General features: G+C 41.7%; 1 protein-coding gene across 1 annotated transcript; it reads right to left on the reverse strand.

Moving 5' to 3' along the window:
• Positions 1 to 1411: 1411 nt before the first annotated feature.
• On the reverse strand, positions 1412 to 4971 carry LOC118575127 (speckle-type POZ protein-like). The gene is made up of 2 exons (XM_036175793.1): positions 4968 to 4971; positions 1412 to 2508 (listed from the first exon to the last, which is right to left on the reverse strand). The coding sequence occupies exons 1-2, from the start codon at positions 4969 to 4971 to the stop codon at positions 1412 to 1414; spliced, it is 1101 nt and encodes a 366-aa protein (XP_036031686.1).
• Positions 4972 to 11701: the final 6730 nt, after the last annotated feature.

Here is an 11701-nt window from a genome sequence, read left to right on the forward strand (position 1 = left end):
CATCTCAATATTAATTGAGTCAAATTTAAGTACAGCTTATTTCCTGTCATGTTACACGTTATTCTCCCTAATGATTGGACTTGAGAAAATAGGCCAAGAACCTAGGAGAAGTTGGGTTTTTATAACTCAAAAATGTAAGGCCTACTTGATCGTCAGAGAGTTGGTGAGAGTCTTGCAGGATGAATTTGGTGATGTAGGTTACTTGGCTTGAAAGTTTTCACCAGGAGCCAATACAAAGAAAAAAGTGTTCTGAGAGAATTCTGAACATGATGCGTGAACCAAAAGCGAAGATTACCTGTCAATTTAGATGTGTTGCCTCACAGTTGCAAAGTGTCAAACGAACCTTTCTACAGGTGGGGCCCATGGACTCCACACCAACCCCTTGAGCTAACAGGAACAGTATGTATAACGGAGGACTTAGTAGCGACCCATGCAGGGCTTTGTGATAGCCGCATTCAGTGTCTGTGATGGCCTCCTACAACCCTGCCGTCCCCTGTTCACTTGGGTTCACTGAGTTGTGCTCAAGGTTATGCTGTGAATCTCTGGAACTATTCCCAACAGCTGATGGAGAAATCCCAATTGAATGTCCATTGGACTAGGTACCAATCACTGAGTGTAACAGAATTCACTAATTATTGTCTCATTGGTTTTAGTGTGTGTGTGTGTGTGTGTGAGTGAGAGAGAGAGAGAGAGAGAGAGAGAGAGAGAGAGAGAGAGAGAGAGAGAGGGAGAGAGAGAGAGAGAGAGAAGACACTGCACCAACTAGTACAGCTCAGCCAGGAGGGATGTAATAAAATGGACACCTTCCAACAGAGACACCACTGGAATCCAGAAGTTGTTTTTACTCTTTGTATTCATTTGATATTTTATTTATCTGTGATGGATGTGCCCATGGAGAAAAGGGGAGAACTGAACAAAAGGTCCTCTCCAAGAGTAACAATTGCTTTTGCCCACTGAGTCATCTCTCCTGTCCCAATCACCGAGTTTGGAAACTTTCTTCATTCTCTTTGCTTCTCTTGTAATCAAACATTCATGTTTGTTTTCTACTTTCTGAGTCCTTGACTATATCTTCTGCTCAGTCCAATGCAGATAGGTTTCTCCAAAGAAACCCTGTTGTCATGTGCTTGTGCCAGCAGTTCAAATGGATTTCAGATTCTAACTCCTTAGACAAAAAAATCAAACCAGTATAACAACAGGGAGGAGGCTGTGTAGATTGTACCAGAGTTCAAGGCTCCCCGTCCCTCAACCTGACACGGACTCATTTACATCTGTAATAAGCCTCAGCAACCCTGCTGTTATTCCCTAGTTTCACTGGAAATTTTCCACAAATCCCATAGTCGACTCAGGTATCATTGGTAACGCCATGACTGCTGCTTGTGTGAGACAGGTGTAGGACAAGGTTTGCCAGGACCTAGGATTGCTTGAAGCATTTAATAGGGTGCTCCAGGAAAGGGCAATGAGCAGCCCTGGAGCCATAAGCTTCAAACACTAGGTGGGGATATAAGCCCACCATTGTCTTCCAGTCTGAGGTCTCAGAGACCTCAGCAGCATGAGCTGTAATGAAATCCAGTGTCTGGGTTTTCAGCTGCCCTGAGCTGTGGAGGTCAGCCAGGAAGAGAGTGTGGGCAGCATTCTCCACAGAGAGGTCCCTGAAGAGGGTATCCTCACACATGACCTTCAAACGCTCCAGACCATACTTGTCAGCAGCTGCCAGCACAGCTGCAGCCATGCTGTCGAGGTCTGGTGCTGTCCCCGTGTAAATGAAGTCCACCATTACCTTGAAGACTTGTGGCTCCAGGTCAGGGATCTCAACACGATTCTTTCTGCTCTCCTCCATGTCATGTTGAAACATGGCTCTGAAAACTGGAGAGCGAGCTGCTAAGATGGCCTTGTGAGCCCGGAATTCCTGGCCAGCTACCACTAGGCAGCAGTCTGTGAATCGGGAATTCAACCACAGCTCTCCTAGATCATCTGCCAATGTGCATCTGGGAACCAGAATTCCAGGCTTCTTGTTCTGGTCAGAGAGGCTCAAAGAGACCTGGGCCACACTGACCTTGCAGACCAGGGTGAGCCGGTCCTCTGGGAGAAGCCAAAATGCATGGGACAAGAGAAAATCTCGAAGAATGAATTGTTTGTAACCCCAGTCCTGGCCTGGCACAAACATAAAGGCTCTTGGGCTCTTCTTGAATTTCGTTTTCTCTCCTTCAGTATTTATGATCCAGAACTGGAACTTTGCCCAAATATGACTGTTTAGACAGCTGAGCAACACTAGGTAAACTGACAGGTAATCTGCACTTTCTTCATCCACTCCATTTAGGTTTACTCTCAAACACCATTTGTCATGGGCTCCTATTGAGAAAGTTGGGCTTCTAAGGCTTCCTAGCCTTTCCTCCACCATCAAATGGAAGTTGCTGATGGTCCACCTGTAGGAGAAATTCTGAAAGCTGACTTCTGTGTGGTCCCATCTCTGGGCTATCTCAGCTCTTGCCATTTCTCCTGCAGGTAGTGCTTTAAAGGTTCAACTGGATCCAAATTGAAGAACTGGCAACTGTTCCCTCTTCACCCTGTGAGTCACAATAACAGAGAGGACTTTGATTTTCAGTTTTTGTTTCTCATCTGTTCCCTCTTCTACGAAGCTGGAAACTTGGGTCTCTCATATTTTCTATCCAGATTTCAATGCTAATATCAGAGAACACAGTCTAGGCTACTGGATACACATTCAGCACTCCATTATTTTCTAGATTGAATCTTAGGTCAATAGGTAACTTGTTTTGACAATTATACACAGCTTTTGGATGGTTTTGATCATTCATTCTATTAGTTCATATCCAAAATGTTGCACTAGGGTTCTCTAGAGGAACAGACTGTATACAAGGAATCTCTCTATAGATCATCAGAGGGGAAGTATCAGAATGACATTGGGCTGCAGTCCTGCTCATCCCACATTACCTCTGAAGGGAAAGACCAAGATTCCAGTACTTACTTAGTCCAGGGTTTTGGATGTGTCTGCTGTCCTCAGTATTTGCTGGTGTTCCAAATATTCTCTATTGCCAGGGAAGGCATGGACTAGCTGCAAGGTGAGGGAAAGCAGGCAAATAGCAAGATCTCTCTGCTTCCACGTCCTTTTATAGGCTTCCAGTAGAGGGTGTGGCCCAATTTAGGGCGTGTCTTCCCACCTCAAGATCTGGATTAAAGGTGTGTATGTCTTCAGTCCCTGAGACCTGGTTTAGATGTTTGTTTCTTTTTACTTCCAAAGTCTGTCCTTGAAATGGATCTACCTACATCAAATGAAGCAAAAACACTTCTCACTGCTGTGACCTGCAGTTTAGAGTGTCAGTTAATTCCACGTCTTGCTAAGTTGCGAACCAAAAAACAAAAACAAAAACAGAAAAACAGAATCACCACAGTTTGCTTATTGCGGTTCATCTTAAATAATATAAGGATGGTGTCCATTCCTAGAACTATGCTGGACTAAGCTTTTGTTTTAGCTGTGGCAGTGGTTACTGTTTCTTTTTTGTTGTTGTTTTGTTTTGTTTTTACATAAGTGCTGTGTTTTAAACCTGGAGTGGTACTTCCTTCATGCAGACGGTTGTCCTTACCTATGGGGGACCTACAATTGACTAGGCTCTGTTACACAGGCAGGTTTGTGCACCATGAGCATTTGGTACCTCAGAGGCCAAAAGAAGCTGTAGGAGCCCCTGGATAACTGGATAACTGCAGTTACTGACTGTTGTCAGCTGACCTCTTAATGAACTGAACTGGATGAAAATCTTCTGGAAAGGTATTCAGCACCTTTGACTGCTGAACCAGTTCACCATTCCATCACAGTTACTTTCTTAAAGAAGATGAAACAGCTCTGAGAGACTAGTTCCTTTCTAAATCATTGGCATCTGAAATATTTTAGCAGGAATTCAGAGGTAATCATGATTTCATTCCTATTTCTTTCTTTCATTTTTAATTGCTTTCCCCTCTGCATGTCTGGCTCTCCTAGAAGTTGCTCTCTGGACCAAGTTAGACCACAGACTAGCAGAGTTGAGTCAGCCTCTCCCTTCAGACTACTCTGATCAATGCCATAGACTTTTACATCATGCCTGGTTCATGAAGTTCTCTTTTATCACAGTGACCACACTGTTAATCTGAAACACATGACATTGTTAGGTTACCTTTAATATTAATGTAATGAATAGCAAGGCGATTTATTCATCTCAATATTAATTGAGTCAAATTAAGTAAGCTTTATTTCCTGTCATATTAGGTTTTCTCCCTAATGATTGGACTGACAAAATAGCCAAGAACCTAGGAGAAGTTGGGTTTTTATAACTCCAAAAATGCAACCTTCAGGATTCTCTGAGAGGTGGGGTGAGTCTTGCAGATGAATTTTGGTGATGTAGGTACTTGGCTGAAGTTTTTCACCAGGAGCCAATGACAAAGAGAAAAAAAGTGTCTGAGAGAAGGCCTGAAACGATCAGTGAGCCAAGCAAAGATTGCTGGTCCTCAGTATTTTCTGGTTTTCCAAATATTTTCTATTGCCAGGAAGGCTGCAAGGTGAGGGCAAGTCAACAAATAGCAAGAGCTCTCTTCCACATACATTTAGAGGCTTCCAATAGAGGGTGTGGCCCAATTTAGGGTGTGTCTTCCAACCTGAAGATCTGGATTAAAGGAGTGTGTTTGTGTGTTCAGGCCCTGTGATTCTGATTAGATTTTTTTTCTTTTTACTTCCAAAGTCTGTCCTTGAAATGGATGTACCTACATCAAATGAAGCAAAAACACTTCTCACTGTTGTGACCTCCAGTTTAGGGTTTTAGTTAATGCCATGTCTTCTTAAGTTGGGAACCAACTAATCCACCTCAAGTTCATTTTGCTTATTGCAATTCATCTTAAATAATATAGGGATGCTCTTATTTTCCTCTCAGAGTTTTACACTAAATCCTCCCATTAACATGACCAGGAAAGATGTGGTTCCTTACCCATCAGGGCTCTCAATGTTCACAAAACAGAGGTCTGTATGGGAGAATTTATGTGGTCGGGAAGCAGAACCAGGCAGCAACTCTGAAAGAGGCAGTCTTTTTTCATCCAGACTCACATTTCCAGGGATGTCTCCATAAACTTTCATTGGTCATCTTGCCCCTCCCCCTCTCATTATCCTCCTTGGAAAAATTGTTCTTGATCCACTAAGGGTGTGTTATAAGTCGATCCTGAGTTCTCACTTTCATCATGCTGCCATGAGTCAGCTTCTCAGTACCTCAAAATTTTCATTCTCCACCTGTGAGTTCTGTCTTCATTAAACTTTGATCTTCCATGATTACTCTGTTGGTCCTAAGTGAGATAATAATTTGGTTTTCAAATGGTGCAAAATATACTCAACGGTTACTGAACAAGGGGTTTTGAAACATTTCTTAGAATGTGATCTGTAAAATGCTGCCCACAACCATCATCTCTCTCTAGTTCATCATGCCTTGAGCGACTCACTAACCCTAGGGGACAGGAAGATAACTACAGTGATTCAATCAACTCAGCAATTCCCAGCCTAGCTCTCCTGGAAGTCTGACTCTAATGCTGCTCATGCATCAGTCCAGGATAAATCAGTCAATTGGTTTTCATCTCAGAATTTTAAGTTCCTCATTTAGGAACCTTTGGAAGGTGGCTAACTGGTGGCCTTTGTGACTTTTCTGTATTTGTTAAGGGCCAGGTTGGCAGGGACCCTTTCCCTCAAATATGTCATTTGTAATGAAGGTAGACAATTCTTGCAAGACCCCTCATTTGTAAGTAAACCTGTAAGTTCTGAGCTTCAGTGAGCATGCTCCTGCAGTGGGGGTGCAATTTTCTCAATGGGGAACTGACTCCTGTCTTGGGCTCAGTTATAAAATACTTTCATATAGTTTCTCACTCCACTAATGGAACTAATGCAGTTTCAACATTACATGGAGGATAGAAGAAAGAACCACATTGAGAGCCACAAGTCTTCAGGACAATGATGGACTTCATTGACACTGGATAAGCAACACACCTGGACAGCATGGCAGATGCTGTGCTGGCAGCTGCTGACAGGTATGGTCTGGAACGTTTGAAGGTCATGTGTGAGGATGCCCTCTTCAGGGACCTCTCTGTGGAGAATGCTGCCCACACTCTCTTCCTGGCTGACCTCCACAGCTCAGAGCAGCTGAAAACCCAGACAATGGATTTCATTACAGCTCATGCTGCTGAGGACTCTGAGACCTCAGACTGGAAGACAATGGTGGGCTTATATCCCCACCTAGTGATGAAGTTTTTGGTTCCATAGCTGCTCACTGCCCCTTCCTGGAGCACCCTATTAAATGCTTGAAGCAGTCCTAGGACCTGGCAGATCGTGTCCTATACTTGTCTCCCAGAAGCAGCAGACATGGTGTTATCAATGATACCTGAGTCGACTATGGGATTTGTGGAAAATTTCCAGTGAAACTAGGGAATAACAGCAGGGTTGCTGAGGCCTATTACAGATGTAAATGAGTCTGTGTCAGGTTGAGGGACTGGGAGCCTTGGACTCTGGTACAATCTACACAGCCTCCTCCCTGTTGTTATACTGGCTTGATTTTTTTTTTTTTTTTTGTCTAAGGAGTTAGAATCTGAAATCCATTTGAACTGCTGGCACCAAGCACATGACAACAGGGTTTCTTTGGAGAAACCTATCTGCACTGGACTGAGCAGAAGATCTTTCCAAGGACTCAGAAAGTAGAAAACAAACATGAATGTTTGATTACAAGACAAGTAAAGAGAATGAAGAAAGTTTTTCCAAACTCTGTTTTTGCGACAGGAGAGCTGACTCAGTTCGAAAAAGCAGTTGTTGCTTTTGCAGAGGACCTTTTGTGAAGTCCCTCTTTTTCCCCATGGGCACACCCATCAGACATAAATAAAATACAGAAATAAAATATCAAATGAATAAAAAGTGTAAAATCAACTTATGGATTCCAGTGGTGTTTCTGTTTGAAGATAGCCATTTTAGTCTATCCAGCTGTGCTCAGCTCTAGAAGTTGCTGCAATGCTGTCACTGCCACCACACACACACATACATACACACACACACACACTCACACACACACTCTCACACACACACAATAGGACAAAAATAATGAATTCTGTTACACTCAGCAATTGGTACCTAGGTCAATGGACATCAGTTGGGATTTCTCCAACAGCTGTTGGGAAGAGTTCCAGAGATTCATAGCCAAACATTGACCACAATTCAGTGGACCTCAAGGAAGAGGGGAAGGTAGGGTTGTAGAAGGTATCAAAGACACAAGGGGTACAGAAATGACAGAGTCAACTAAACACATTTCATAGGGGCTCACAGACACTGAAAAGGCAATCACAAAGCCTACAAGGGTCTGAACTAAATCCCCTGTTTATATACTGTGCTTGTTTAGCTCAGGGGCTTTGTGGGAGCCCAACTGAAGGAGCATGGGGAGTATCTGAACTATGTGTAGAATATTGGAAACGTTTCTTCCTTCTGAGTTGGCTTCTTCAGCCTTGATGTGAGGGTTTGTGCCAACTATTATTACATGTTTTATCTTGTGTTCATTTGATATCCCCAGGTGACCTTTGCTTTTCTGAAGGGAAACAGAGGGGTAGTATCTATCTATCATCTATCTATCTATCTATCTATCTATCTATCTATCTATCTATCTGTCTATCAACCTGTCTGTCTGTCTGTCTGTATGTCTGTCTATCTATCTATCTATATCTATATCTATCTCTATCTATCTATCTATCTATCTATCTATCTATCTATCCATTTATACCTATCTATCTATATCTATCTATCTATCTATCTATCTATCTATCTATCTATCTATCTATCTACATATATCTATATCTATATTCTATGTATGGATTAGAGTTTTGGTAGACTACATTCAGGTGGGAGTGTATGAGAAGAGAAAAATAAAAACAAAAAAAAGGAAAAATTAGAAAGACATTTGCGGTAGTAGTATTTGGACATATCTGCAAAGGAGCAGAGAATGTCTAGATCTTTTGTCCCCTGTTAATGCCCATGAAAGTTGCCTTCATCAGAGGAGGAGTTAAATAATCAAGTAGATAGGATGACCCACTAAGTGTACATTCAGATTCTTTAACAAGCTATCCCCATTATTTACCAATGGGCCCATGGTCTAAATAGCTGTGGTAGCAGAGATGGGGGTTATGCATGGAATGACAACATGGATATCCATTCATCAAGAGTGGCCTGGTTAAAGCTGCTGCTGAATGCCAGATCTGCCAACAACAGAGACCAACACAGAGTGCCAGACATGTTATCATTCTCCAGGCTGACCAGCCTACAAAGTCATAAAAGGATGAATACATTGGACCACTTCCTCTGTGGAATGGACAACACTTTGTCTTTCATGGAATAGATACTTATTCTAGTAATGTATTTGCATTTCCTGCCTATAATGTTTTTACCAAAACTACCACATGGGGACTAACAGAATGCATTGTCAACTCTCATGGTATTCCACATAGTATAGCTTCTGACCAAGATACTAAATTCTCAGACAGAGTGGTAAAACTCAGGCCCACAATCATAGATTCTACTGGATGTACTAGGTTCACCAACCTCCTGAAGCAGCTGTTATGAACATTCAAGACATAGTTATAGAGCCGATGGAAATAGCAGTGTTGGTGATGTTATTAAGGCCACCTCATGTAGTTAAAATGGAGGTTTATTTTGTGGTAAGTTACAAGGGAAGGGATTGGTTACAGGGTCTGGGAAAGGTATAGAGCAGTCTGGAAGTGTTCTCTGGAGAACTCAGCTCAGTCTACCTTCAGCTTCTAGGGTCCAGAAATCACGAGAGTCGGCCCATTTGGGTCTCTGGTCTTCAGGGTTCTCTCTTGGCCTGCCTTGTAGGCATGACAGTTACCAAAGCCTCAATAGGGGTTGGAACTTCCAGATCAAAGCTGGAATGGTTACCCATTACATCGCAGCAACCTCAGAGTGGTGGTTTAGCATATCTTAGGAAACAAGTTTCTCCATAGCCCAGATCCATGGGTCCAGTCACAAGGTGGTAGAAAAGGAAATAATACCACCCACTATCACCCCCGTGACCTCTTGGGAAAAAAATTCTTCCTGTTTCCATGACTGTATGTTCTTCTGGCCTGGAAGTTTTGATTCCAGAGTGATTGGTTGTGTGGGGCAGTGCTCCTGTTTGCAGCCACAACAAACATTCCATTGAACTGAAGCTCCAATTTCTCCCAGCCACTTTGAGATTCTGCTGTCCTTAATTCAACAGGTCTAGAGGGAAATAACAGTGTTAAGAGGGGTGACTGATCAAAATAAACATTGGCCAATTGGACTGCTCCTCCACAATGGAGGTAAGAAACATTATGTCTGTCAAGCAAGAAATTCATTATAGCTCCCTGTGGTAAAACATTTTCCAATGATTAAAGAGAATGAGAGACTTCAACAGCCTAATCCAGGAAGATGGCAAATGGTACAGACAAACCAGGAATGAAGAAATATATCAAAACTCCATGAAAGGGGCAAAGTTGGGTAGTGATATTCCCACTGAAGTACAGACCACCAACCCAAATATTTTGAGACCAATTTAGTAAGCTCTATTTTCTGCCATAATAGGTTTTTACCCTAATCCCAGGTTTTAGAAATAGCCAGGAAGATAGGAGATGTGAGATTTTTATAATCCAAAAAATGCAAAACTAAGAGGTTTCCAATGGTTTTTATGGTTCTAGAGGAATGTTGGTGATATAGGAACTTGACTGAACATTCTCACCAGAAGCCAATGACAAACAGTAATACTGTTTGAGAGTCAGTATGACTTGTCAATGGAGAAAACAATGATTACTTGTTGGTTTATTTATTGTTGCTTAGCTGTCCAAAGTATCAAGATTGGGCAAAGACCCTGAATGCAGAGGGGCCATTGACCCAGACATAGCCTTCAGCATCAGTAAGGCCCTGAGGTAACCATACCCCTTTATTATTTTTATTATAGTTTTGAAGTAGAATTTGGAATCAGGAATGGTAATACCTATGGCAGATCTTTTATTGTTTGTAATTTGTTAGCTATCCAATACTTTCTGTATTTCTATATGAAGCCGTAAAAGGCCTTTAAATTATTTTCAAATTTTATTTATTATATTTGTGTTTTAATTTTACATATCAGCCATAGGTTCCCTTTTCCTCCTCCCTCCCATCCCCGCCCCCATCTTAAATTTTTGGGATGAATTGTATGAAATTTTGAAGCAGACTGCTTTGAATCCATATATTGTTTTTTGCAGAATGGCCATTTTTGAATGTTGATCTTATTGATTCATGAGCATGGGAGATCATTTTCTGATATCTTCTTAATTTTCTTCCTCAAAGACTTGAGGTTTTTATGATGTCTTTCACTTGCTAGGTTAGAGTTAACTCAAAGATATTTTATGCTATTTGATGCTACTTTGAAAAGTGGTTTTCTCTGATTTCTTTCCATGTCTGTCTCTCATTTGTACATTGGTCAACTACTAATTTTTTTATTATTATACTATTACTGAAAATAGATCTGTCATTCAATGCATATTAACTAAAGTTTTCACTCCCTTAGATTTTTTTCAAGCTTATTTTCTGAAAATTTATATTAGCTATAGGAATTTCTTTGTTGAATTGTTTACCTAACTTATGTGTATTACATTATCTTCTACAAGTTAATATTCTTTTTTTCCAATTTGTATCTCTTTTATTGTCAGTTGCTTTATGATTTAATTAGGAATTCAGTTTTTTTATTTTATAATTTAATCTAATTTTACCTATCAGTCATAGATAACCCTGTCCTCCCTCCTAATATCTCCCTCTGTGCACTCCCCCCAACCAACTCACACCACATTCCCATCTCCTCCAGGGCAAGGACTCCCCTGGGGATTCAGCTCAGTCTGATAGATTCAGGGGAGGCAGATCCAGTCCCCTCCTCCTTTTACCCAGGCTGATCAAAGTGTCCCCTCACAAGTCCCATGCTCCAAACAGCCAGCTCATGACACCTAAGGACAGATCCCCGTCCCACTGCCTGGGTGGCCTCCCAAACAGTTCAAGCTAATAGACTGCCGTCACCTATCCAGAGGGCCTGATCCAGCTCCTCAGCTATTGGTTCATAGTTCATGTGTTTCCACTAGTTTGGCTATTTGTCCCTGTGCTTTCAATTCTCACTCATACAATCCCTCCTCTTTCTCACCAATTGGATCCTGGAGCTCCACCTGGGGCCTGGCGTTGGATCTCTGCATGTGCTTCCATCAGGCATTGGATGAGAGTTTTACCACACAGTTAGGGTGTTTGGTCATCCCATCACCAGAGTAGGTAAGTTCGGTCTTTCTCTCGACCATTGCCAGTAGTCTATGGTGGAGGTATCTTTGTAGATTTCTGGGATCTCTCTAGCACTTTGCTTCTTCCTATTCCCATGGGATCTTCATTTATCATGGTCTCTCTTTCCTTGTTCTCCCTCTCTGTTCTTGATACAGCTGGGATCTCCTGCTCCCCTAAGCTCTCATTAAGAATTCAGTTGTTATATTGACTAGATATGTAGAGAGTCAGACTTCATCTCTTTCCATATTTTAGTGGAATTGTTTAAGTTTCTCTTATTTATATTGATGTTGACTATGGACTTGTTTTAATCTGTCATTATTGTATTTATGTATGTTACTTGTCTTCTCCCTGAGTTTCCTCATAAATGAGTATTAGTGAAAA

The sequence above is a fragment of the Onychomys torridus genome, unplaced genomic scaffold (genome assembly GCF_903995425.1).
Source record: "Onychomys torridus unplaced genomic scaffold, mOncTor1.1, whole genome shotgun sequence".
Classification (NCBI taxonomy): domain Eukaryota; kingdom Metazoa; phylum Chordata; class Mammalia; order Rodentia; family Cricetidae; genus Onychomys; species Onychomys torridus.